The 26851-nt window shown below is 41.6% G+C and overlaps 1 protein-coding gene across 3 annotated transcripts in view; it reads right to left on the minus strand.

Moving 5' to 3' along the window:
* The window catches only part of CBL (Cbl proto-oncogene), an 84304-nt gene extending 61371 nt beyond the window's left edge, over positions 1-22933 (minus strand). For all 3 annotated transcript variants that reach the window (XM_049611867.1, XM_049611859.1, XM_049611857.1), the window contains exons 1-2: positions 22396-22933; positions 1342-1589 (exon numbers count right to left, since the gene is read on the minus strand). In XM_049611867.1, coding sequence (XP_049467824.1) covers positions 1342-1589; positions 22396-22590 — 443 coding nt within the window. In that variant the 5' untranslated portion in view covers positions 22591-22933. The remainder of the gene's footprint in view (positions 1-1341; positions 1590-22395) is intronic.
* Positions 22934-26851: the final 3918 nt, after the last annotated feature.

Consider the following 26851-nt stretch of genomic DNA (forward strand, 5'->3'; position numbering starts at 1 on the left):
CATGCTCTGTCTCTGTCTCTCAAAAATAAACAAACATTGAAAAAAAAAGTTAAATATTCAGTATGCTCTAAGACTGGAAAATCTATAATTTCACTGTAACAGTGCTCTTTAAAAAAAAATCTTAAAAATCATGGCAGCGTATGTATGATCTATAGGGGACTGTCTAGAAGTAATAGAACAGTTACCACCTGACTTCACCCTGTACTCCCAGCTCACTTATCTTCCCTAATTCTAGCCAAAGTAGACTGCTCCCTTTCCTTCAACATACAGAGCCTATGTTTTCATGCCCCTGTGTTAAAGGCGTTTTCTTCATTTCACTGACTAGGAAATTTCTACTTGCCCTCCTAAGACCTAGCTCAAATAACACTTCCTCTGTGCCAAATTCTCTGATGCTGCTAGGCCAAACTGTGTTCACACAGCATTTTGTCCATATCTCTATTAAGCAATCTAACACAGTACCTCAATTGAGAGCTTAACTCCCCTTTTCACCTCCTACAATTAGAACCTAGTTCACTGTAGATGTTTAAATTTTAAAGTTCTGGTACCTAATAAAGGAAAATTATTTTTTAAAAACTTAGCAATACAAAATCACCAGTTAGCTATAGCCCACATAGTCAGGGTTTTATTTTAACAAAAGTCATAAAATTTAAATATTTTAAAGGAACAAAGTTCACGTTCCTATAAACCTAGGAGTTACAAAGGTTCCCACAGATTGAATTCAATCGCCAGAGATCTTTTTAACAAGAAAAGACTGGTACTCTGGACCAAACCTGAGTAATTTGTCATAGTAAAGGTAATACGAATAATGATGTGGGTATAATTTTAAGTGAGAGATGCGGGTTCCTGGAATCTGAGCCAACAGAGTCAAAGGAGTGGCAGGTAGGCCACAAGGATACCATTTAGTAAGTTACTGCTTCAGTCGTCACACATGCCAACTTAACCCCGTCCTTCCTAATTCATGTCACTCCTGGAGAGTAATTTACTACCTAAAAAGTTCAAGTAGGATTTACATTTTTATGACTTGTTCTAGATGAATTAATATGTCCAACTGGTCATAACCTCACGGTTTGTGAGTTCAAGCCCCACGTTGGGCTCTGTGCTCGGAAGTCTAGAGCCTGTTTCGGATTGTGTGTCTCCCTCTCTCTCTGCCTCTTCCCCGCTCACACTGTCTCTCCCTCTCTTTCTCTCAAAAATAAACATAATAACGGCACACTTTTAAATCAAATGTCAACGTTGCATTCTCGTTGACATAAATATTAAAACCAATTCAACTACTTCTGTGTGTCACCCACTCAGGCAGTCACAGACCTGAATAAGTATTTGTGTGGTATTTGCCATTACCTAGGCTGAGAATTCTCCTCATACATTCTTTCTTTCCCCTCCTTGAAGAGGCTTATGGTCTGCTTAGTTTTCTTCATCAAATTCTCCATGAACACCCTAAAATACTCATTTTCTCCAAGTGTCTCCATCTTCCCCTCATATCTTGACAAGATAGTGCGCAGATGCTGGTAGGTATCTGGCAGCAGGTCTAAGATATAAGGTGGGCTATTCTTTAGCGCCAGCTTTGGGTTCTGACACAACCGCACCACCTGCAACAAATGGAAAAGAAGGGCTATTACTGGGAGGATCTTAAGGACAATATCCTTTTTCAAGTTAAAAAAAAAAAAAAAGGTTACAAAATATGTGTTCGATTGCAGAAATATAAAAAAAATGCACAAGACCCTAAGAGATGATCTGTAACACCCCTGCCTGTGGACAATGATTTTCCATTTTTAGTGGTTCCCCTGGAAGGGTGGGTTCTTAACACCGTACAAGAGACTAACGGTTCAGAAATTACACAGCAGGCTAGGGGCGTCTGGGTGGCTCAGCCAGTTGAGCGTCTGACTTCGGCTCAGGTCATGATCTTGCGGTTCATCATTTAAGCCCCGCATTCGGCTCCGTGCTGACGGCTCGGAGCCCGGAGCCTGCTTTGGATTCTGTGTCTCCCTGTCTCTCTGCCCCTCCCCCTCTCTATATAAAATCAAACACATGGCTACCCTGGGAAGTAATGCAGAGGCCAGAGTTTAACAACCACTGGGGTGAGGGAGCAGAGCGGCCCTGAACCCAGTAAAGCATGCATCCGAACCGAGACACCATTCCTTGCCATATAAATGACCTCCAGAATTTGCCTGATAATTCTTTTTCCCATCTTCTACTTTCAACTTTTCTGAGTCCTGATGTTTTATATAGGTTTCTTTTAGAGAACAGGTAGCTGTATTTTTAAAACTCAAGGTAACAACCTTTGTTTTTTAACTAGTGAGTTTAGTACATTTTATATTTGTTACAATGACCGATAAATTTGTATTTATTCCTACCATCTTATTTTGTACTTCGCCACTTACATGGATTTTTCTGTGTCTGGCAAAAACAAATAAATTAGTGGGACAGAAAAGCTTAGAAACAGACCCACACGTATACAGACCCTTCACTTATCACAAAGGAGTGGTCTTTTCCAAAAATAGTAGTGGGACAACTGGGTATCCATATAGAAAAACAATAAAATCAAACTAAACCCTCACCTTACACTATCCCAAAAATAAATAAATAAAAAAGCAAAAAAACAAAAACAAAACACCAAAGAACTATGTGGGTTATAGACCTAAATGTGAAAGGCATATCTATAAAGCTTGAAAAGATAATAGAAGAAAATTATCTTCATTACTTCATGAGAGAGAAAACTTTTTTAAACAGGATAAAAAGCATTAACCACACACATACAAAAGCTACTTAAATTCTACCACTTTATAAGAACTTGTTCACGAGATATCGTACAAAGAGTAAAAACACATGTACAGAATCAAAGAATATATTTGAAATACACAGAATACGTCCAAATGTACCTATATCCAAACTACACAGGCATACCTCAGAGATATTGCAGGCTCGATTCCAGACTACCACAATAAAGCACCCATCTCAATAAAATGAGTCAAATGAGTATTCTGGATTCCCAGTACATATAAAAGTCATGTTTATACTCTACTATAGTCTATTAACAGTATAATAGTATTAGGTCTTAAAAAACGTACATACCTTAATTAAAAAATACTTTATTGCTAAAAAATGCCAACCATCCCCTAAGCTTTTAGTGAGTTGTAACCTTTTTGATGGTGGAGGGTCCTGACTCAATGCTGACGGCTGACTGACCAGGGTGGTGGCTGCTGAAGGTTGGGTGGCTATGGCAACTTCTTAAATTAAGACAACAGTGAAGTCTGCTGCTTCGATGCACTCTTCCTTTCATGATTGAGTTCTCTGTACCAGGAGATGTTCTTTGATAGCATTATGCCCACAGTAGAAATTCTTTGAAAATCTTTCAGTCCTCTCAAATCCTTCCACTGCTTTATTAACTAAGTTTATGTCACATTCTAAATCCTTTGCTACCATTTCAACAGCCTTCACAGCATCTTCCCCAGGAGATTCTATCTCAAGAAACCAGTTTCTTCGCTCCTCTGTAAGATGTAACTCCTCATCTGTTCAAGTTTGATCCTGAGATTACAGCCATGCAGTCCCATCTTTGGGCTCTGCTTCTCCAACTAGTTCTCTTGTTATTTCTATCACACCTGCAGCTACTTCCTGCCCTGAGGTCCTGAACCCCTCAAAGTCTACATGAGGGTTACAATTAACTTCTTCCAGACTCCTGTTAATGTTGATATTTTGACTTCTTCCCATGAATCAAGAATGTTCTCAATGTCATCTAGAATGGTAAATCCTTTCCAGGGGTTTTCAATGGACTTTGCTCAGATCCATAGAGGAATCACTATCTGTGGCAGCTATAGACTTATGAAATGTAGTTCTTGAGCAGTAAAACTTGAAAATCGGTGTTAATTAAATGCGGTGTTAGCAGGCATGAAAACAACATTAACCTTATACATCTCCATCAGACCTCCTGGGTGACGAGGAGCAATGTCAATGAACAGTAATATTTTGAAATAATTTTTTTTAGTATTTACTTTTGAGAGAGAAAAACCAAGTGGGGAAGGGGCAGAGAGAGAGGGAGACACGGAACCTGAAGCAGGCTCCAGGCTCTGAGCTGTTAGCCCAGAGCCCGATGCGAGGCTTGAACTCATGAACTGTGAGATCATGATCTGAGCCAAAGTCGGATGCTTAACTGAGCCACCCAGGCGCCCCTGAAATCATTTTTTTTTTTTTTTTTTTTTTTTTTTACTCTGAGCAGGTCTCCACAGTAGGCTTAAAATATTCAGTAAACCATGTTGTAAACAGTTGTGCTATCATCAAGGTTTTGTTGTTCCATTTACAGAGCACAAGCAGAGTAGATTTAGCATAATTCTTAAGGGCCCTAGGATTTTGGAGTAGTAAATGAGCAGTGGCTTCAACTTAGTCACCAGCTGCATTAGCCCCTCAACAAGAGAGTCGGCCTGCCCCGTGAAGATTTGAAGCCAGGCACTGATTTCTCTCCACTGATGAAAGTCCTAGACGGTGTCTTCATCTGATAGAAGGCTGTTTCACCTACACTGAAAACTTGTTTAATGCAGCCACATTCACTATCTAAGCTAGATCTTCTGGATAGCCCGCTGCAGCTTCTTTCTACACCAGCACTTGCTGCCTCAACTTGCATTTCTGTGTTATGGAGACAGCGTCTTCCCTTCAACCTCAAGAGCCAGCCTCTGCCAGCTTCAAACTTCTCTTCTGCAGCTTCCCCCACCCTCTTATTGGCTTAAGGGAATGTTGGGGCTGGTTTGGTCTTCTATCCAGACCACTCAAAGTTTCTCCACATCTGCAGTAAGACTGTTTTGCTTTTATCATTTGTGTGTTCACTGGAGTAGGTAGCACTTTTAATTTCCTTCAGTAACTTTTCCTTTGCACTCAACTTGGCTAACTGGTGCAAGAGGCACAGATTTCAGCCTATCTCAGCTTTAGATAGGACTTCCTCGCTAAGCTTAATCATTTCTAGTTTTTGATTTAAAGTGAGAGACCTGCCACTCTTCCTTTTACCCGAACACTTAAGAGGCCATTACAGGGTCATTAAATGACCTAATTTCAATATTGTTGTATCTCAGGAAATAGGCCATACGAGAGGGAGAGAGAGGAGGAATCTGGTCAATGGAGTAGTCAGAACACATACCACATTTATCAATTAAGTTCACCATTTTAGGAGCACCTGGGTGGCTCAGCACAACACACAACTCTTGATTTTAGGGTCATGAGTTCAAGCCCCACATTGGGCATAGAGCTTATTTAAAAAAAAAAAAAAAAAAAAGTTCACCATTTCACATGGGTGTGGTTCATGGTGCCCCAAAACTAGAATAGGAATATCAAAGATCACTGATCGCCGTAACAAAAGTAAATAAGAAAGTCTGAAATACTGGGGGAATTTACCATATGACAGAGACACAAAGTGAGCAAATGCTGTTGGAATAATGGAGTAAAGGGTTGCCACAAACCCAATTTGTAAAAAAAAAAAAAAAAAATGCAGTATCTGCAAAGCACAATAAAACAAGGCACACCTGTAATTGCTACTGTGCCATTTCCTTTCTCCTCTCTTTCTGGGACTTCAATTACTTATACATAAAGACCTTTTCATCATATTCCATTTGTCCTTTACACTCTTCGGTCTTCTCCATCCTTCTGCCTCTCAGTGCCTTAGTCTGAATTTTTTTATCTTTCACTTTCCTAATTTTCTCTTCACTTGTATCTGCTGTTAAACCCATTCACTGAGTTCCTAATCATCAGTTCTTGTGTTTTTCGGTTTCAGAATTTCTAATTCATTATTTCAAATCTCAAAGTTACCAATTTTATCTTTAATTATTCTAACACATTAATCACAGATTTATTAAGTTCATGACTGATAACTCAAATATCTCTGCTTGTCCTATGGGTATATTTCTATTGTCAATTTTTCCTTTTGGTTTCCAGTTGCATTTTGTCTTTTCATACGTCTATTTTTTACTGAATGTTGGACACTGTATACAAAAAATTATAGAGGGGCACATGGGTGACTCAGTCAGTTAAGTGTCCAACTCTTGATTTCAATTTCAACTCAGGTCACGATCCCACGGTTTGTGAGATCAAGCCCCGCATTGAGCTCTGCGCGGACAGTACAGAACCTGCTTGGGATTCTCTCTTTCCCACACTCTCTGCCCTCCCCCTCTCATGTGCACACTCGCACTCTCTCTCTCTCTCTCTCAATAAATAAACATTTTTTAAAAATTATAGAGGGGTGCCTGGGTGGCTCAGTCGGTTGGGCGTCCAACTTCAGCTCAGGTCATGAACTCCGAGTTCGTGGGTTCGAGCCCCGCATCGGGCTTTGTGCTGACAGTGTGGAGCCTGCTTTGGATTCTGTATCTCCCTCTCTCTCTGCCCTTCCCCCACTCGCACTCTGTCTCTGTTTCTCAGAAATAAACATCAAAAAAATTATAAAAAAGAATTATAGAGACAACCTGAGGCCACGGATGATGTTATTCAGAAAGGGTTTACTTTTGCTTCTGGCAGACAAAAGGCTGGGGACACTAGGAATCCCAGACCACCTTCATGTAATCCAGAATCGAACAGATTGAAAAACTGGACTCTAGTCCCTATAAAGACTAGTCTACTTCCGTTTCACCCTTACTCCTACAATTTAGGCCCTGAGGGGCCCAACCCCAAAACCTAGAGTTTCCCAAGGCCCTCTACCTTGGCAGGCTCTAATTCCAATTTTTTTTCCTCGACATCCGTATCTTGAAAAGTCTACTCAGCCTTTCAACGGTCGCTTCCAGAATCAGCCATGACCTCATGGGCAAGGTAGCCTCAAACATCAGGCAAACTTCTCAGAGCTTTCCGTATCTTCCAGAACCTGGCCTCGTAATTCCTTACTGCCTTCACAGCTCTTGAGGGTCTTCTGGTTTTTCTAATTATCAGCAATATTTGGTTTGAAACTTACCTAACATTGTGTACCAGTCGGAGGAGAGAAGTGTAACATCTTGCTTTTTATTTCACGCTTAAAAACACCGATTTCTTCCTTGAGTCAACAAAAGCTCATTATAAACCTTTTTGTGATGTTTAAATGATTCCATTCTATGGGTATACCATAACATATCTCAAACATCCCCCCCTCCAATTTGTTTTAACGTTTACATTGTTTTCAAGTCTTTACTGCTCCAAGTATCACTGTGATGGACATCACTGGGCATGGTACTCTTCTGTACATTAGATTATTTCCTTAGGATAGGTGCCCCAGAAGTGGAAACATGAGGTCCATCTAGAATAACTGTAAAATTCCCATTTAATAACTAATCATCAGTGCCTCTTCAAACGATGAGTAAGTCGATACATTTTTAAAGCCAGGTAGGTGTTCTATTCTCTGTACACCATTTCCTGAACTCTTGAAAAATAGTCCCATAGAACCCTACCAAATCAACACAAGCTGCATCAATATAAATATCTGATGTATGAATATTTTAACAGTGTTTTAGGAAGCTGCTCATCCTATCAAAGGTTTAAGCCAAAAGGGAACAACACAGCCAAGAAAAAAAAAAAAACTCTACCTCAGAAGACAACTATATGCTAACAGCAAGAACTCATATTAATAAAACAGTCTCCAATTTACAAGTGTTACATTCCAAAACCTCATTTGTAAGTCAGTTGTTTATAATTCAGAATATATTTTTACAGTATATTTATAATAAAAACTAAAATGAGAGCTTCCTTAGGTTAGTCCATGGAGGGAGGTAGGAGAGTCTGACAATAAGACTAAGAGATCAAGACCCAACAAAGACTACAAGAGGTCTATAACTAAAGGGTTTTATTTTCAGAGAAAATTGGACATGATTTATATGTAGAAAGAATCAGAAGAGAAAAAGATAAACGAAAAGCTAAGGTTTCTGGCAAACAACAGGGAATGAGATCTACCACACAGCTAGAAACACTAAACACCATTAAAAGAAAGGCTACCTCCTTCCTCTAAAACAGAAGAAAGGCAGGGAGGGCAGGTTCAGAGATAAACTCAGAGATATGAAGGCAGTAAGCTGAAGGCTGTTCCTGATGGTTTTGACTTTTCTCAGTGCACATATTCAATAAATATATGCCAAGCACTGGGATAAAGAAGTGAAAAGACGACATGCCTGAATCGGAGAGCAATCAGGCAATAAACTATAAAAAAGAAGTAAAAAAATACAAAGTTCTAAGACCTGAAACCATAAAACTCCCAGAAGAAAATACAGGTGGCAAGCTCCTGGACATGGGTCTTGATGAGGATTTTTTGGATCAAACTCCAAAAGCAAGGGCAAGAAAGCAAAAATAAATGGTACAACATCAAACTAAAAAGTTCCTGCACAGCAAAGGAAGCCATCAACAAAATGAAAAGGCAACCTACTGAATGGGAGATGATATTTGCAAATCATGTATCTGGTAAGGGGTTAACATGCAAAACACATAAAGAACATTTATAACTCAACAAAAAAACTTTTTTAAAACTCTTGATTTTCATGTGGGCAAAAGTCTCAATAGACATTTTTCCCCAGAAGACATACAGATGACCAACAGGCACATGACCAACATCACTAATCATCAGGGAAATGCAAATCAAACCCACAATGAGATACCACCATATTCCTGTCAGAATGTTTAGTATCAAAAAGAAGTGTTGACAAGGATGTAGAGAAAAGGGAACCCTCATGCACTCTTGGTGGGAATGTCAATTGGCGCAGTCATATGGAAAATAGTATGGAGGTTCCTTAAAAAATTAAAAATATGGGGCGCCTGGGTGGCTCAGTCGGTTAAGCATCCGACTTTGGCTCAGGTCGTGATCTCACAGTCCGTGAGTTCAAGCCCCGCGTCGGGCTCTGTGCTGACAGCTCAGAGCCTGGAGCCTGCTTCCGATTCTGTGTCTCCCTGTCTCTCTGCCCCTCCCCTGTTCATGCTCTGTCTCTCTCTGTCTCAAAAATAAATAAACATTTAAAAAAAAAAAATTTTTTTTTTTTTAATTAAAAATAGAGGTGTACTTAGGTGGCTCAGTCAGCTGAGCATCTGACTCTTGGTTTTGGCTCAGCTCATGACCTCACGGTTCATGAGTTCAAGTCCCGCATCAGGCTTCGTGCTGACAGTGCAGAGCCTGCTTGAGATTTCCTCTCTCCCTCTGCCCTTCCCTGCTCGCTCACTCTCTCTCTAACTTAAAAAAAATTGTTTTAATTAAAAATAGAACTACCATAGAATCCAATAATTCCACTTCCAGATATTTATCTGAAGACAACAAAAAACTAATTTGAAAAGATACATGTACCCCTATGCTCACTGCAGCATGATTTACAAGAGCTGACATACGAAAACAATCTAAGTGTCCGCTGATGGATAAATGGATAAAGACGACGTGGTAGGGGGTGCCTGGGTGGCTCAGTCAATTAAGTGTCTGACTTGTGATTTAAACTCAGGTCATGATCTCATGGGTCGCGGGACTGAGCCCAGAATCAGGCTCTGCACTGCCAACCGGGAATCTCTCTCTCTTCCTCTCTCTGCCCCTCCTCTGCTCGCACTCTTTCCCTCTCAAAATAACTAAACAAACATGTTTAAAAAATAAAATAAAAAGTGTAATCCTGAACTAAGAACTTGAAAAGATGTGGTATATATGCACAAGAGACTACTACTCAGCCATAAAAAAAATAAAATCTCACCGTCTTTGACAACATGGATGGACCCTGAAGGTATTCTGCTGTGAAATAAGGCAGAGAAAGACAAATACCGTATGATTTCACTTACATGTAGAATCTAAAAAAATAAAACAAGCAAATAAAACTCATAGATACAGAGAAAAAAATTCATGGTTGCCAGAGGGGAGGGGGGATTGGGAGGTCAGCAAAATGAGCGAAGGGAGTCAAAAAGTATAAACTTCAGTCATGGGAATGTAATATACAGCTTGGGGACTACAGTCAATAATACTGTACTGCATACTTGAGAGTTGCTAAGAGAGTAAATCGCACAAGTTCTCATTGTAAGAAAAAAATTTTTGTGAGGACAGGTTTGTAATTCTGTATGGTGACAGACGGTAACTATACTTATTGTGGTGATCGTTCAGTAATGTATACAAACACAGAATCATGTTATACACCTGAAACTAACAGAATGTTCCATGTCAATTATACTTCAATATAAAGAAAAACAGCACACTCAATGCAAAGAATTAGAGTAATATAGTAAGAATATGCTGAACAACTCCTCTAGGCCAGTAACAGGGAAAGCTTCTCTGAGATGAATCTGGACTAAAAGTTGAAATTACACAAAGGAGCTGGCCAGGTAGTATCAGCAGAAGAGGAGCCCAGAGGACGGGTCATCTTTAAGTCCAAAAGTGAAACAGGTCTAGATTTGTTTGAAGAATAAAAACATCAGTGAGACTAAAATGGAGACAGCAAAGTAGAGAGAGCAAGAGAGAGATGTGGAAGAGGGAGGGAATTAACAAGGAGATATTACAATAAAGCCTAAAATACAGCCTTTTTAAATTTTCAATGAAATTTTTAAAAAATTAAAAATGTTTACGCTTTCAATTAAAATTAAAAAATTATCTGCAAAAACAGAGATAATACCTACTCACAATAAACACTTATGAAAGGCCTGTATAACTTCCAATAAAGTAGGCACTCAATAGGTTAGTTCCCCTCCCCATTTCCATACAACTTGACCAGGCTTATCTTCAGGGTAGGCAGGAATTATGTACCGAAGATGAGTGAGAGAGAACACATCACCCTTTGATGACTCCCAGGAACTGGTACCATTATTTCTACCATCTTGGTTCACGCCACTCCAACTTCCTAATCCTGCATGCTCTCTGACTGATGACCAAAGGATAGAGAAAAGGCAGCAGGCCACCCGAGAACAGGGTAACCTACGATCTGCAAAAGCTACAGTAACCACCACTCCTTCAAAGGCACAAATCCAGCAGAGCTCCCAATAAGAGTTTCCATTTATATCCGGGGCGATACACACCAACCCACATGGTCTCCCTATTTAAAGATAAGGGCACTGGGGTCCCTAGTTAGCTCTGTCCGTTAAGCGTCCAACTCTTGATTTCGGCTCAGGTCATGATCTCACAGTTTCATGAGTTCGAGCCCTACATCGGGCTCCGCACTGACAGTGCACAGCCTGTTTGGGATTATCTGTCTCCCTCTCTCTCTGCCTCTCCCCCACTCACACTGCCTCTGTCTCTCTCAAAATAAATAAATAAATGTGAAAAAAAAAGAGAAGTAAATGCATTAACTTCACAGAACTTAGGTTAAAATGCAATATTAGCCTAATACCTCTGGAAAAAAGACATGCTTCCTTCTAACAAAATGAAAATAAAATTGCTTAGTCTTACATACAATGTCCAACCTATAATATGCAATCAATAAATGTTTATGACAATTAATTGAAAAATATATCACTTCTCATAACATACCAGATTTAAAATATCATCCGTTAAAAAATGTCTCCAAAACATTTGATTTGCTTGCATTTTCAAGCTGGTACCATGTACCTTCCACAAGTATTATTTGTCCCTCCTTCAAATGTGACCTTGTAAAGATCATTTGTAGATTAAATGTCTGCTTTTCTCAAGATCTTTTTGAGATGAATCCTCCAATGACCAGGAAAATCAGCATTCTACCACTAGCTCTTGAGTTTTTAACACTAATGCAGACATAAAGAAAACATAGAGACCTACCCTTTTGATGTTAAAATCTTCTAGAAACACCCTAAATATGTATAATCCCTAGGGAAAAAGTTCAAAAAAGGCTTTGTGAATAATTCAAGTCAATAGTCAACAAACTTCAAAAGCTAACAACCTGCCTTTACTACTTAGTGAACTTTAAATTAGCAGTCATAGTTAAAGCATAAATGGACACTCTGAGCTTAAAAAACATTCCCCCCCCCCCAATTTCTAAAAAGATAAAATATTTTCCTGCTTAGTGTGTCCTCCATTTGGCCAACTTTATTTTGCCTTCCAAGTCTTGCAATAGCAAAAATGGCTTCCTTTTGTTTACTTCTGCCTGTACATTTACAGCGTCACTCAAAACAACGCCAAAAAGAATCGTGCTTAGCTTTGGGAAAGCAACAGCATCCTTGTACAGCTGCCATACAGCCCATTCATAATAGCTTTCTCATTGGCCTCGCTCCTCCCTTTGCTTCTGCCAAGGCTCAATGGTCAATAGAAAAAAATTTGGAAAGTGCTATGGTCACAATAAAGAGGAATACAATTATGCTTGGAAATAGCTAAATTTATAAAAAGAGAAAAGGTACCAAGAACAGTGCCTAAACCTAATTCTACTCTGAACACAGACTCCTTTCTAACACTAAGGAATGTGAATTTCTAATTAGGCAGAAAACTCCAAGCATATAGGACTATGAATGACTAAGTATTTTTATCTCTACAGACCTCAACTTATCCATGGAAGTTTTTTCAAACATTTTTATATGTTAAAACATGATAGGGGTGCCTGGGTGGCTCAGCTGGCTAAGCGTCCAACTTCAGCTCAGGTCATCTCACAGCTCGTGGGTTCCAGCCCCGCGTCGGGCTCTGTGCTGACAGCTCAGAGCCTAGAGCCTGCTTCGGATTCTGTGTCCCCTCTCTCTCTGCCCTTCCCCTGCTCATGCTCTCAAAAATAAACTTTAAAATATTTTAACGTGATTAAGCTTTATACTTTAAAAATGAGTATTCAGGGGCACCTGGGTGGCTCAGTCGGTTGAGCGACCGACTTCGGCTCAGGTCATGATCTCATCGTCTATGAGTTGGAGCCCCGCGTCGGGCTCTGTGCTGACAACTCAGAGCCTGGGACCTGCTTCTGATACTCTGTCTCCCTCTCTCTCTGCCCCTCCCCCACTCATGCTCTGTCTCTGTCTCAGAAATAAACATAAAAAAATTTTTTTTTTTAATGAGTATTCAGTATGTTGAATTCAACATAAAACATGTAGAATCTGACTACAGTTTTAAAAGGCTCCATATTGCTCAAGGGAGCAGGAGATATAGCAGGGAGGACACCAGGTCTGGAAACCTGGGTTCTAGTCTGATGACCAACATTAACTGGCTCTGTTGACATTAGGCAAGTTTATTCACCTCTCTGGATCTGAATTTCTGCCTCTATAAATGAGAATGATCAATTAATTGCTAAAGCCTTGTTAAGTGTTTCTTAACATTTTCTTAAAGCTTCAAGTTTTAGAAACTCATCAACACAGAAACTTGAAGAGATTTAAGTTTTACAAGCATAAATGTACAGTGAAGCTTTTAAATATTTTTTAAAGAGAAATCAGAAACCTATACTTTTTTTTTTTTTTAAGAAACATATCATCACTAGATAACGACCCCAAGAAAAAAGCCTTTTACTTCTAATTACTATTCTCCATTATTGATTTATCAAAACTCCATTCAGGGATTTGAACTGTAATTACTACCTAACACTTCTCAAATACCACCCAACACTATTTATTAAAGACACTATGCCACTTACAACTAATTACCAATCTCATTACTTTCATTTATCACATTAGCTGCGCACACAAAAAAAATACATCCAACACAATGTACGATATTAAAGAAACTACATGTGCTGATAGTTTAAACATGCAGTTTTTATACACATATCCTATTTTTAAAAGGAAAAAAAAAAATCTCTATCCGGACTCACTGGTGCAACTTCAAACCAAATACTCAGCATGAGCTAGAAATTAGACGATTTTAGCATCACTTTTGGATGTCAGGCCCAATTGAGATTAACTGTGGCTCAGGATATCGCAGAGGCACCAATTTGCTCTAAAGCCCTCCCCATTCCCAGTCCCCTTTCTCGTGTCCTCAGGGACTAAGTCATGGTTTGCCTAATGATTCCCACAGAGGCTTCCCAGAGCCTTTGTACGACTCCAGTTACATCACCAGAGTCTGAGTACACTGATTCATCTTTAACTCTCCAGCACCAGGCATATAGCTTGAGTTCAGGAAAAGTGTGATTGCGACCAGATCCACCATAATTTTCACCTAAGGTAACAAGGAATCATATATATTTTTTAATGTTTATTTATTTTGAGAGAGAAAGAGAGAGAGCAAGCAGGGGAGGGGCAGAGAGAGGGAGAAAGAGAACCCCAAGCAGGCTCCACGCTATCAGCGTCCCTGAACCATGAGATCATGACCTGAGTCGAAACCAAGAGTCGGACGCTTACCCGACTGAGCCACCCAGATGCCCCAGGAATCATTTAAATCAACAAACTAGACAAAGATTGTGGTCGGAAGCAAACTTTTTGGAGGGCAATATATATTTTTGGAGGGCATATATATATGTTTAAAACTTTGACGTGCGAGTCCTTTGACGCAGCACATTGCATTTCTGGGAGTTTATTCTAAAGAAATATTCAGAAACCACAAAATGGATAGTCACTACAGCACAGTTTCTAATATTTAAAATCAGAAATAACCTAGAAGATTATCAATACTGTGCCTGGGTGGCACAGTTAAGCATCTGACTCTTGATTTCAGCTCAAGTCATGATCTCACAGTCGGGAGACTGAGCCCCACATAGGGGCTCGATACTGAGCATGGAACCTGTTTAAGATTCTCTTTCCCCTCTCTCTGTGCCTCCCCTGCACGCTCTCTAAAGAAATAATAAAACAAACAAAAAGATTGTTAATATGAATTCAGTAAACATATTTAATTATGAAATCTTATACAATCCTTAAAATTCAGGAAGACCTATATGTGGTACTAACATGGAAAATCTCCACAATTTAGCAAATAAAAAAAAAAAAAAATTCTAGAACCATTTTTGTGTAAAGTCCCACTTTTGAGGTACGTGGGTGGCTCAGTCAGTTAAGCAACCGACTCTGGTTTTGGCTCAGGTCATGATCTCACAGTTCATGAGATCAAGACCTGAGTCCGGATCTGCACTGACAGCACGGAGCCTGTTTGGGATTCTCTCCCTTCCTCTCTCTGATCCCCTTCCTTTCTCTCTGTCTCAAATAAACTTAAAAAATATTCTTTTAATTAAAAAGAATCCCCCTTTGGTTTAAAAATGTTTAATTCTGAGTATAAATTACTTTTGAAATTTAAGAACATAATAATTAAAATCTTCAATATAAACAAGATATCCTATTGCCAGTCCTTCAAAAAAAAAAAAAAAAATCCAGCAAGCTTACCTAAAATAAAAGCAATTGTGGTATGGACGTTTGGTACTTCAAGCACAGTCCTTTTGCCAGCTGCATGGACATCACCTGAGAGCTGGTCAGGACTACAGAATCGAGGGCCCCACCCCAGATCTATTCAGCCTCTACATTTTTAACAAGATCCCCAGATGGTCTGAATTCATGTTAAAGTATGAGAAGCACTTGTTTATAAGAATCACTTAACAGAATCTGAATACCAGTTCAAGATCCACAGGAAAAAACAAAAGTATTAGATGGGTGGGTGACTTAGGTTATTTAATCTCTCTGAATCTCAGTTTCATTCTCCTAAAACACACTGTTTTGAGATTTTTGATGTATCAGATGTGAAACTGTAAACTGGTCTACAATATAAGGAATGATTAGAACTCAGCTATCAGTCTTAGGGAGTAAATGCTAAGAAGTCAGTAACTTGCTCAAGTTGATAAGTCTTTCAAGGGCAAAAGGTGTCCATCCAACCTTCTCAGAGCCACTCAGGGAAAGGGATAAGGACAGACTGTAAGCTATAGATGCCAGGTACCTCTGGAGAGGTAGTCACTTGAAGGTATGAGAGTAAAGGGAGACATTTTGTTCTGCATTAAACTGTTTTTCATAAAGAGTGTTACACCTATGCAAAGCAGGTCTAAGAAAGGAAGAGGCAGGAATTAGGATCCCATCCCATTCACTAAACTACCAATAAGCTGGTCTCATTTTAAGACTTCCTCATGGCTGATCCCAGAGCCAGAGGAAAGGCAGTGACCAGAGATGGTTCTGACAGGGTGCCCAGGAAGCAGAGTCTGCTAAGAAAGACTCATCATCCATCCCAAAAGCTGCAGACAGGAGACCCAGAGTCATCTGTGGATTTCTTCTGAAGGAATCGCAGGAGCATCTATGAGAGTAGCACCCAATCTTCCCAGGGCTTGAAATTTGCACCCTTTTCCCCTCCTCCTTTTGGAAGCTGCTGCAGGAAGGAACATTGTGGGGACAGAGCTGAGGCTGGCTTCCAGTGCTCCTGGTTGACTACTCCCACCTATTTCCTTCCAGCACAAAATGTGCTAATCATGAAAACATTTCACAATGACTTGCTTGTCATAATCCCCCTACTTTCAACAAACCTAACGTAGATCAGAATTAACAGCTTCATTAAAAAATGTGATTGAAGCTTAGGCTTAGCTTCCAAACCAATACTTAATTTGTTTTTCTTTTAATGATCTAGGTTAATCATTAGGGAAATGGGGTTTTTTTCACGGCATAAACGTTATGGTTGCCATCCCCATATCAGGTTTAGTGTATGTATACTAAAAACATACCAACAACATACTAAAAACAGGTTTACTACCGAAAATTAAATAATCCAGTGAAGAACTGGGCGGAAGACACGAACACTTTTCCAAAGACATCCAGATGGCAAACAGAACACATGAAAAGATGCTCAACATGCCATCAGGGAAATACGAACCAAAACCAAAAGGAGATACCACCTCATACCGGTCGGAATGGCAAAAATTAACAACTCAGGAAACAACAGCTGTTGTGGAGCAAAGGGAACCCTACTGCACTATTGGTGGGGATGCAAACTGGTGCGGCCACTCTGGAAAACAGTGCGGAGGTTCCTCAAAAAATTAAAAATAGAACTATCTTCGAGCCAGCAATCGCACTACTAGGAATTTAGCCAAAGGATACAACAATGCTGATTCGAAGGGGCACATGTACCCCAATGTTTATAGCAGAGCTATCAACAATAGCCAAATTATGGAAAGAGCCCAAATGTCCATCAACTGATGAATAGATTAAGAAGATGTGGTACATAATATAAACACAATGGAATACTACCCGACAGTGAAAAAGAATGAAATCTTGCCATGAGCAACAACACAGATGGAACTAGAGGGTATTAGGCTAAGCGAAATAAGAGAAAGATTATCACATGATTTCACTCACATGCGGAATCGGAGAAACTGAACAGATGATCAGAAAGGAAGGGAAGGAAAAATAAGATAAAAACAGAGAGGGAGGCATTCCATAAGAGACTCTTAAATGCAGAGAACAAACTGAGGGTTGATGGGGGCGGGGTCAATGGGTGATGGGCATGAAGGAGGGCACTTTTCAGGATGAGCACTGGTCGTTATATGTAACTGGTACATCACTGGGTTCTACTCCTGAAGCCAAGTCTACACTGTATGTTTAAAAAAAAAAAAAAAAAAAAAACAAGGTTTACTATATATAGCAAGAATTACCAAAAACTTTAGCCAAAGCTATAAAATGAACAGAACAAATTCTCTTCTCCCCTGGCCCAACCCCACTTTTATTCTATATACCTTTCAAAATTTCTACCATGAATCACATGAAATGCTCAAGTGAGCTCATTTCATAAGAAATTATGAAGAATTTTACATCCTTTTGGGGAGTTAATAGCATAAAAACAACACAATCATGTTTTACAATGACTGTATATTACCTTTATAATCGAAAAAGGTAAAACTAATTTAAGTAAATGATACTTTAATTCAGCACTCAAGAAGATTCCTAGGGCTCCTGGGTAGCTCAGTCAGTTAAGCTTCCAACTCTTGATCTCGGCTCAGGTCACGACCTCACACTTTGTGACATGGAGCCCCGAGTCTGGCTCCTCACTGACAACACAGAGCCTGCTTGGGATTCTCTCTCTCCCTCTGCCCTTCCCCACTTCTGCTTGCTCTCTCTCAAAATAAATAAACATTAAAAAAAGGGGGGGATTCCCTACCTGATTCCCCCCTAATCAATCATACAAAAAAATGAGGAGGGACTATGTTTTGACCTCATTTTATTTTGTTAAATGTCTGCACTTCATTCAGCAAGTACCACATGTTAGGCCCAGGAACTGATATCAAGACAGAGCCTGGGTCCTGAAGAGCTCTAGCGAAGGGAGAAACGGATGAAAAAGTGATAAATACTACCGCAGAGAACACAAATTAAGTAGAAGAGGAAAATGAAGTGTACAAGCCTCTGTGACCACCATGCAAAGTAACCAGTACACATTAATTTGAAGAAATGCAAACACTGAACTTGAAAGCAGATAACAGACATTTCACTGGATGGTATTAAATGCTACCTTATTATTAAAGAGAATGTCTACTTTGCTTGGGTGCGTTAATGAACGTGTGTGCGTGAGGACTACTGTAACCACACAGGTCACTTGCTGAATGGTTTCTGTTACTGACGCTTTGTGGAACACCTGAGAAGGTACTGTATGGAGGAAATAACCAAGCCTAAGGAGGTGGGTTATCCTGGATTCCAAGTCAGGCTCCACCATTAACTAAATTAAATTACGTAACATCTCTGAGCCCAAGTGTCTCCATCTATAAAAGAGATGATACCACCGAAGGGCTACTGCAAGAAATAAGTTTAATGTGATTAAAATTTATTCCCACCCCCACACGTTTTCTTTTCAGTTATTCCTTCAGAACACACAAAGCAATTTAAATATTTACAAAGCTCTTACTATTGTATAAGTCCTCATGACTGGACACTGCAGGAGATAAGCAGATCATGGTCGCTGTGCTGTCCTCACGGAATTTACAATCTCAAGAGGTTAAGGTGAGTACAGAAGTAATATGTACAGAAAAAATAAGTTTAAACTTAAGAGATCTCCTATCACTGTTTACATACTTACGTAGTCACTCATCACTGTAACGTAATCTGGAGTGTAAGAATTTACACCTAGCAGTATGCCTGGGACTTGGTGTGCAAAGGAAGGAAGGAAGAAGGAAGGAAAGGAGGATGTAGTCCAATGAAATACACTGAATCATAAATTCTAATTAGTGCATCTTACTTCCCAAATACAGGAAGTTACTCAAGGTATTTTTTGGGGGGGGGGGGGGGGGGGGGGGGGGGACAGAGGTGGGACAAACAGAAGAAGGCAGGTAGCAGAAGGATCACCTTTTGAAAATACTTTTTTAAAACTCATGCCTTAAAGGGAAGCTTTTTCCCTTAAAGTCATAAGGGAACTATAAATTCTCTTATAAATTATATCTCATTAAAAAAAATCAACACCTTAGTGTTTTAATGATATAAGCTAATTCGAAATAAAAACATAACGTAGACCTAAAATATAGCCAGTACGTTGCTCTGCTTCAGGGGCAGGCAAACTACAACCTCCAGCCCTTTCTTTCTGTCCACGTGCAAGCTAGGAATGGCTTTTACTTTTTTAAAGAGCTGTGAAACAGTAACAAAGAATACAAGACTAAGTATGTGTCCAGCAAAGCCTAAAATATTTGCTGTCCCTTGACAAAAACAGATTGCCAACTCCTGCTCTACTTCGTAATGGAATTTTGAGTCTCACTAGATACCTTACTACTTCTAAGTTTACATTTAAGGCAGTTTACAGGATTTTTCTCTCCACTCCCCTGCCCAATCCTCTCTTCCCAGCCACCTTCTTCACACACAGGTATTTACACAAGTATTTATTACAATATACTCGGCTGGCAACATAGAGGTTGACCATGTTTTTTGTTTAATAACAAGTGTCCCAGCACAAGGATTCTTCCGACAGTGAGTTTAAGTTCCACAATGGATTAGTAAATCGGGCCTGTGTTGACCAGAACCCATGACTTATGCCGACTTCTCCATCTGCACACATTCATACTGGGGGAGGGGAAGAGACTAAGTTCCCAGCACGAAGTCAAGACACTGATCATTGATAGGCTAGAATAATATTCACCTAGCTTCAACAACAAGGATAGAACAGGTGTGAGAGAGAGACTCAGAACCGAATTCAATAAATGTGTGGGGCAATTGTGGATTTGACAGTAAGTTCTTTACCACTTACATCATACCACATGAAGAAGGGTTAGTGACATTTATTTAAGACTCTACCAAACAAAAACGTGGAAAAAAATATGCAAGCATAAAAGAAACAGTTCAATCCAATACTTATGAAAGTACTAGGAGATCTGGGGAGCAATATGAACCTATCAGCCTAATACACCAGAAACAAGACTAGTAATTTGTGATATGGGGCAGAGACATTACTAAAAATCACCTTCTAAGACAAGCAACACAAGAATAAAACATCCCTCTCTCCCAACACTAGAAAGGAAAAGCTGGGCACCTACTTCCCTTGAAGCTATCAAAACCTGAAAAGCACTCAAAGTGAGTCCTATTCTCCCCATACAACTAAACATCCTGCAGAAAAAAAATCACATCACTTATACACATACTTTAAAGAAATGAGGGAAAAAAACTTTAAAAAGGATCTTATTTGAACCACCTTATAGAGATTCAAAAGTTTGAGGAAAAGTGTATTATTTTTAAGGAAAGGTCTCTAATCCATACAAGTTTGGGTATATTGCATACACGTATCTTACACGAGAAACTAATTAAACATACAATTTTTTTTTTTTTAAATCCAGGAGAACCTTTTCAGTCCTCAGCTGTAAATCCCTAAAATGCAAACCTACAAACTTCAGATCTTGAATACATTTGGTATTTTTTTAAAAAGGTGTCAATGAGGGGCACCTGGGTGGCTCAGTCGGCTGAGGGTCCAACTTCCGACTTCGGCTCAGGTCACGATCTCAAGATCTTGTGGTTTGAGTTCGTGCCCCGCACAGGGCTCTGTGCTGACAGCTCAGAGCCTGCAGCCTGCTTCAGATTCTGTCTCCCTTGCTCTCTGCCCCTCTCCCACTTGCATTCTGTCTCTCTCAAAAATAAGTAAACATTTAAGAAAAAAAAAAAAATGTTTTTAAAGGTGTCAATGAATTTAAAGTTTCCTTTACATGCCTAACTTTCTGTAACGGTTTTATTACAATTTCTAAATAATGAAATTAAAACTACACCCACCAACGTAATAAATATGAAAAAACTTGTATCATTAACTACAATACCAATTATTTAACATGAGAAACACCAGCCCCGAAAAAGTGGCTCTGAAACCACTCGTATGCACTTCAGGAGTGTTAATGCACGCACGGGACTTATAAAAATGCTGTATAAATGCTTAATATTTGCCAAGTGTTTCATAATCATTCTTACTAGCTGTTTTAGTCCAAAACAATCCATGAAGAACTTTACAGAAGAGGAACCTAGACCTAGAGAGGAACCAGAGAAAACCAATTTTCCTCTGGAGGAAATAACACCATTCTCTTACAATATGCCAGATACTTCCAGTTACTTTTCACTGACAATATGAAATTTTCCAAAAATAAGTTATTAATTAATGAACGTGAAAAATACTAAGAAAACACTGTACTGGGTGCTCTCAAAATGCTTAAACACTTTTAAGGACTCTGGACTACTATATTATAGACACTACAATGAGGTAAACTTCTCCCAAACGCCACACCTGATGGCTAAATATAAAAGCGATATTTTTCAAACTTGCTTTAAAAAAGGTAAGCAAAGAAGCTCATTGAACAAGCTTAAAAGTCAGGTCCTGTAACAAGGAGTCAGGTCGGCCACGAAAAAAGTAGAACCCAGCTAAAAGCAGCATGAGGAGGAAGTTCTGGAAGCAGTCAGAATCTGGAAGAAGTCAGAATCTGCTGCTTAGCACGCTCCGTTAATACATCTTTCAGAAGATAATGTTTCTAACCAGAACTTGTGGTTTAATCTCAGCACCAGCAATGGATCACATCCAATGTTTTGGAGAATAAAAATTTGCCCCAGCGCTAGAGGTGGAGGAAAGTTCCTTCCTTGGCCATTTAAACGTCCCGATTTCTTTTACCTTGGTGTTAATATCTTAATGAGAAAAAACTATGGGCTCTCCCCGAGCGCAGTTTGCCTACGGAGTTGTCCTGACCCCAGGTCTCTCAACCGGAGCCCATAAACGTTAATTCCCGACTCAGAGCTCGACTGCTCATCCAGCTAACAGCCCCAGCCGGTAAATTGCACGCTCTTCTTCGCCCTCCCCCTCCCTCCTACCTCCTGGGGCCAATTCCGTGACCCACATCCCCAGACCCTGCAGAGCCCCAAACTCTGCACCCCCCCATTATACTTCCGCCCTGGTGGCTTCCCAGTTAACCTTCACCCCAGCCCCCACCCCATCTTTGTCTCGCCACCCCCAAACACTACCTCAACGTTCCCCAACTCCCAACCGCAGCCCTTCCCCCCACCGCCGACCCCCACCTTCCCGGTCTCTTCCTCACCCCCGCGTCCCCCACCCTTCGGCCGGGTCACCCCAGCTCCTCGCCTCCCCAGCCCCGCATGACCCGTCCCCTCCCCCAGCTTCCTCTGTCCCTTCCTTCCCTTCCCTCGGCCCCCTCCGCCCACGCCCACCCTGCTCCCGCGGGTCCTGGGCAGGCCTTTCACCTTGTCCATGAGCTTCCAGCACTTCTCCACCATCTTCTTGTCCACGGTGCCGGGCGGGTGGGGGCTGAGGTGGTGGTGGTGGTGGTGGTGCGGCTGGAAGGCGTCCTTCATGAGCCCGATCAGGCCGCCCGAGCCCGAGCCCCCGGAGCTGCCGCCGCCCCCGGCCCCAGAGCTCTTTTTCACGTTGCCGGCCATGGCCCGGGGAGGGTTGGGGGCCCAGCCGCGTCCGCCGGCTCCGCTCCGCTGCGAGCGAGGGAAAGAAGGAGGGCGTGAAGGAGGGGCCTCTCCCGGCCGCCGCCGCAGCCGCCGCCGGCTGTCCGGGCGGAGGGAGGGGCGGCCGCGGGGAGGAGGAGTGGGCGGTGACGGGAGCGAGGTTCGCGCGGGCGCGCCCCTTCCAAGAGCGCAAGCCCGGGGACGGGAGGAGCGCACGGCGCTCCGGGAAGCCGGCGGCCCGGTCCCGACTGGGTAGCGACCCTTCCTGCGCCACCCCCTCCCGAGCCACAGCTCCCGGAAAGCCGAGGCCAAGTTTCCGCGCCGCCTACCCCTCCCCTGCCCCCGGGGGCGGGCCCAGACAGAACCTTTGCGCCTGCGCCCTCTGCTGGAGAATCCGGGAAAGGAAGGGGCGGGGTCTGGGGTGGAGTCTGCGCGTTAGACAGAAGCCGAGCCCTCCATGTTCCTTGTGGGTTGTTAGGTTGGCGCTCTTTGAGGGGTGATTGGGGTATTTAAATTAGGACAGCTAGCCGTAGAAAGAAACTTAACGTCAAGTCTTCCGCCACATACCTGATAAATAAGGAAATTGAGCTTAAAGTCATTTGCTTCTAAACATCGTGGGAGAAAAACGGAAGTTATTTCCCCACCCCTTTGGTGTTTTAAACTCATTAAGTCGGCACCGAGGGACAGGAATGCGAATGCTGCAGACTGTTCCAGCCTGATTAAGAACACTCCAGAAAGGCTTAAGACACTTAGGCCGCAAGCTCTTCTTCCAGGCCCTTTGACCTTCTGAAAACAAAACATTTCCCCCTTTTTTGGCTTCTGAACACTAGTTCCTTTTCTGGGAATTGGGTATGTGCTTAAGATTCCCCGGGCTCAGCGCATTGTACCGCAGGTTAGCATCCCCAGCACCAGGCCTTGACCACAGAAAGACAGCTGCGAGCCCTAGCCCGAGGAGGACTCCTCTCATGAAACAAAAGCAGTTTCCAGTCATTTCCACTTCTCTAATCTAAAAGCTTCGTTGGAAAAACTATGAAAAAAGGGAACTTTCTTCCTGAAGAAGGAAGTGCCCTGACCTAATTTGTTAATTCTGAGCCTCTTCTTGGGGAGCTTGCAGGCTCTAGCGTGTCCGTAAGTACTCAGTTCCCTCTTAGATCCTCCCACCTGGGTCCTCCACAAAGCCCTTGACTGATTAAGGAATTGAGTTTATTGTGTGCCCCAGTAAGGGGGGGGGGGGGGGGATATCTCTGGACTCAAAGACCTATCCGTCAGACCTCCTTATTCTGCAATTCAGTGGCCTTTATCTAAGATTGATTAAGGAGTCCATTATTGTTTCCTATCAGTAGAGTTAGAAAGAGAAGGGGCGCCTGGGTGGCTTGGTCAGTTAAGCGTCCGACTTCGGCTCAGGTCATGATCTCACGGTCTGTGAGTTCGAGCCCGGCATCGGGCTCTGTGCTGACAGCTCAGAGCCTGGAGCCTGCTTCAGATTCCGTGTCTCCCTCTCTCTCTTTCTCTCAAAAATAAACATTAAAAATTTTTTTAGAAAAGAAAAGAAAGAAACCTTTAAACACTGCTAATGGTCTCCTGAATGAAATTAACAGTCATGATCTAACTGCAAACTACCTTGCAGTTTTATATAATATCAATGCACATACTATGCTGGGTGACTGACAGAATCACAAAATACCACAATTCTTTTTTTTTTTTCCCATCCACATTGCTCAGAGCATTCCCTCTGCCTAAAGTGTGCTACCGAAGTTCAATCCATTCTTCAGAATTCAGCTAGAAATAACCAGACATTCCAGCTAGAAATAACCCTGTCCTCCTCTAAATTTCCATAACCATTTATTCTTACAGCTACCATACATTAATTCATGCCATACTGTCTTGTTGACTTTGGTCTTCCACAGTACCTAACACAGTGTAGGTACACAGGGTATTTCCCCCCTCCATCATCAACTTGTATTGTTTGTACAAATTGTATAGTTTGTACTTTGTTTCTGCTGAAGAAGACATATTTCTTTAAATATACAAATGACCTACCTCGCATATTTGAATAAAGCAGAGTGACAGTTCTCTCCTCTATATCCCTTAAACACTCCCAGATGGACAGAGTTCTGTCTGGTGATAGTTCCTATTTTCACTTCTAAACTGAAGTTAATGAGTGGGGCACCTGGGTGGCTCAGTCAGTTGAGCGACAACTTCGGCTCAGGTCATGATCCCACAGGTTGGTGACTTTGAACCCCCGCATGGGTGCTGTACTGGCAGCACCAGAGCCTGCCTGGGAGTCTCCCTCTTTCTCTGCCCCTCTCCCACTCGCACTCTTGGTCTCTCGCTCTCTCTCTCTCTCTCTCTCTCTCAGAAAATAAATGAATTTTAAAAAGAAATCAGGGACATTTGGTTAAGCATCCGACTTCAGCTCAGATCGTGATCTCACGGTTCGCGGGCTCAAGCCCCTGTCGGACTCTGTACTGACAGCTCAGAGCCTGGAGCCTGCTTCAGATTCCGTGTCTCCCTCTCTCTCTGCCCCTCCCCCACTCACGCTCTGTGTGTGTCTTTATCTCTCTCTCTCAAAAATAAATAAACATTAAAAAAAATTTTAACGTTAATGAAAAAAGAAGGAAAGCTTGGCCTTTTTTTGTTTGTTTGTTTAATAATTTTTACTTGGCTTATTTTCAAAGTGTACTCAAGATGGGATTGGATTGTTGATCACAGTGTCATTCTTATTCTTGGTTATTCTAGAGCTGGCTCAGTTTGTACCATCACATCATGTGACATGAGGCACTTTTATTACATTTCACCTTCACCCAGACCACATCCTCATTCTGCACCTGAATGTCGGTTGGTTGACTGAACATATTTGAAAAGTAAATGCTCTTCCAAGGCGTGATATGTCGTTTGTATTCTGTAAACTCTGTCCTCAAAATGCCATCCAATGAATGCATCAGCATAACAGAGAAACTGATCATTCCGTGGCAAATGACCCCAACGAGGCTTCTAGATGAGGAGGACCAGTGCAAGAAACTCTACTGCATTCCAATGCAGGGGGAAACGGTTCTGGGGGAAGAATAAATGCAAGCTGACAACAGGCAATTGAACAGAAGTGTGGAGGGGGACAGAGATAGAGAGAAATAGCTAAAAAAAAGTCTGCAGGTTCCTTAATCCACAAGGGGGAAATCCCTGACGTTTTTGCTGTTTTCATTCTAGCCAGTATGGTGCCCAGAGATCCAGGTGGCAGACAGATGACAAGGCTCCAGAATAGCAACAGGGCTGGAAGGAGGGTAGAGGCTGCCCCACAAGGGCAGGTCGCTCACCATACTCCTTCCCCCAAAGTCGTTTTTCCAGCCATTCATGACTCCAGCAAGATGCTAGAAAGTATCCCCAAGAGGGAGGCACCATCAATAATTTAAGTAGAAAAATTTAGGAGCCTGGCGGGGGGCGGGGGGGGCGGGGGGGGGGGGCGTCAAGCAAGTCCACTAGAGGGAGCCCCGACAAACTCAATACCACAGAGAGCCCAGCAAAGTAGTTTCTGAGCACCTGTCTCTGAAAACCAGCCTCATAAGGGAATAGGGGAAGATCAATAAATTAAGTCTCCACAAGGGAAGATAGCCCTGTGAATGCCCAGTTGAAACCCAGGCCTTACAGGATTTACAGAATCAAAGACTTAAAGACCAGGAAACTGAAGCTGAGCAAAATTAAATGGCTTGCCAAGTTTACATAACTGGAGGGGGGACTAGAACCCATGGCTCTTGTCTCTAACCAGTATCCTTTCTTCTACATTTGTAGCCTCTATGTCAGCAGCCTGGAGTCCGTGGGTCTATCTTTCCTCTGTGTCTCCTTTCTCCGATGCGAGAAACACTCTCAACTCCCTTCTCCTGCATTTCTTTCCCTTGTATGCTACAGAATGCCTTCCCCAAGCCTAATAATGTCATTTGCTGATCAGCCCTAGGGATGTAAATTGCCCCAAATGGCTACTATGAGCTCTTTTCCTCTGTATCAGCATAACAGCACCATATCAGATGTGTAAATCTGTAACTTGTAAGTCTCCAAACCTCAGGCGGTGCTACATGGAAATGAAGCATAGTTACCGGGCTCCAAAGCCCTTTCTCCTCAAACTACATTTAGAACGTAGGGATAAGGAGAGAATTGAAGAATTGACCCTCTGGGACCTTGCTATTTTAAGCTTTGTACTTGGCCCATTCCACCTGTCTCTGACTCCGTGTTTCCCAGTTACCTGGACAACACT

The sequence above is a fragment of the Panthera uncia genome, chromosome D1, assembly GCF_023721935.1.
Source record: "Panthera uncia isolate 11264 chromosome D1, Puncia_PCG_1.0, whole genome shotgun sequence".
In the NCBI taxonomy this organism is placed as follows: Eukaryota; Metazoa; Chordata; class Mammalia; order Carnivora; family Felidae; genus Panthera; species Panthera uncia.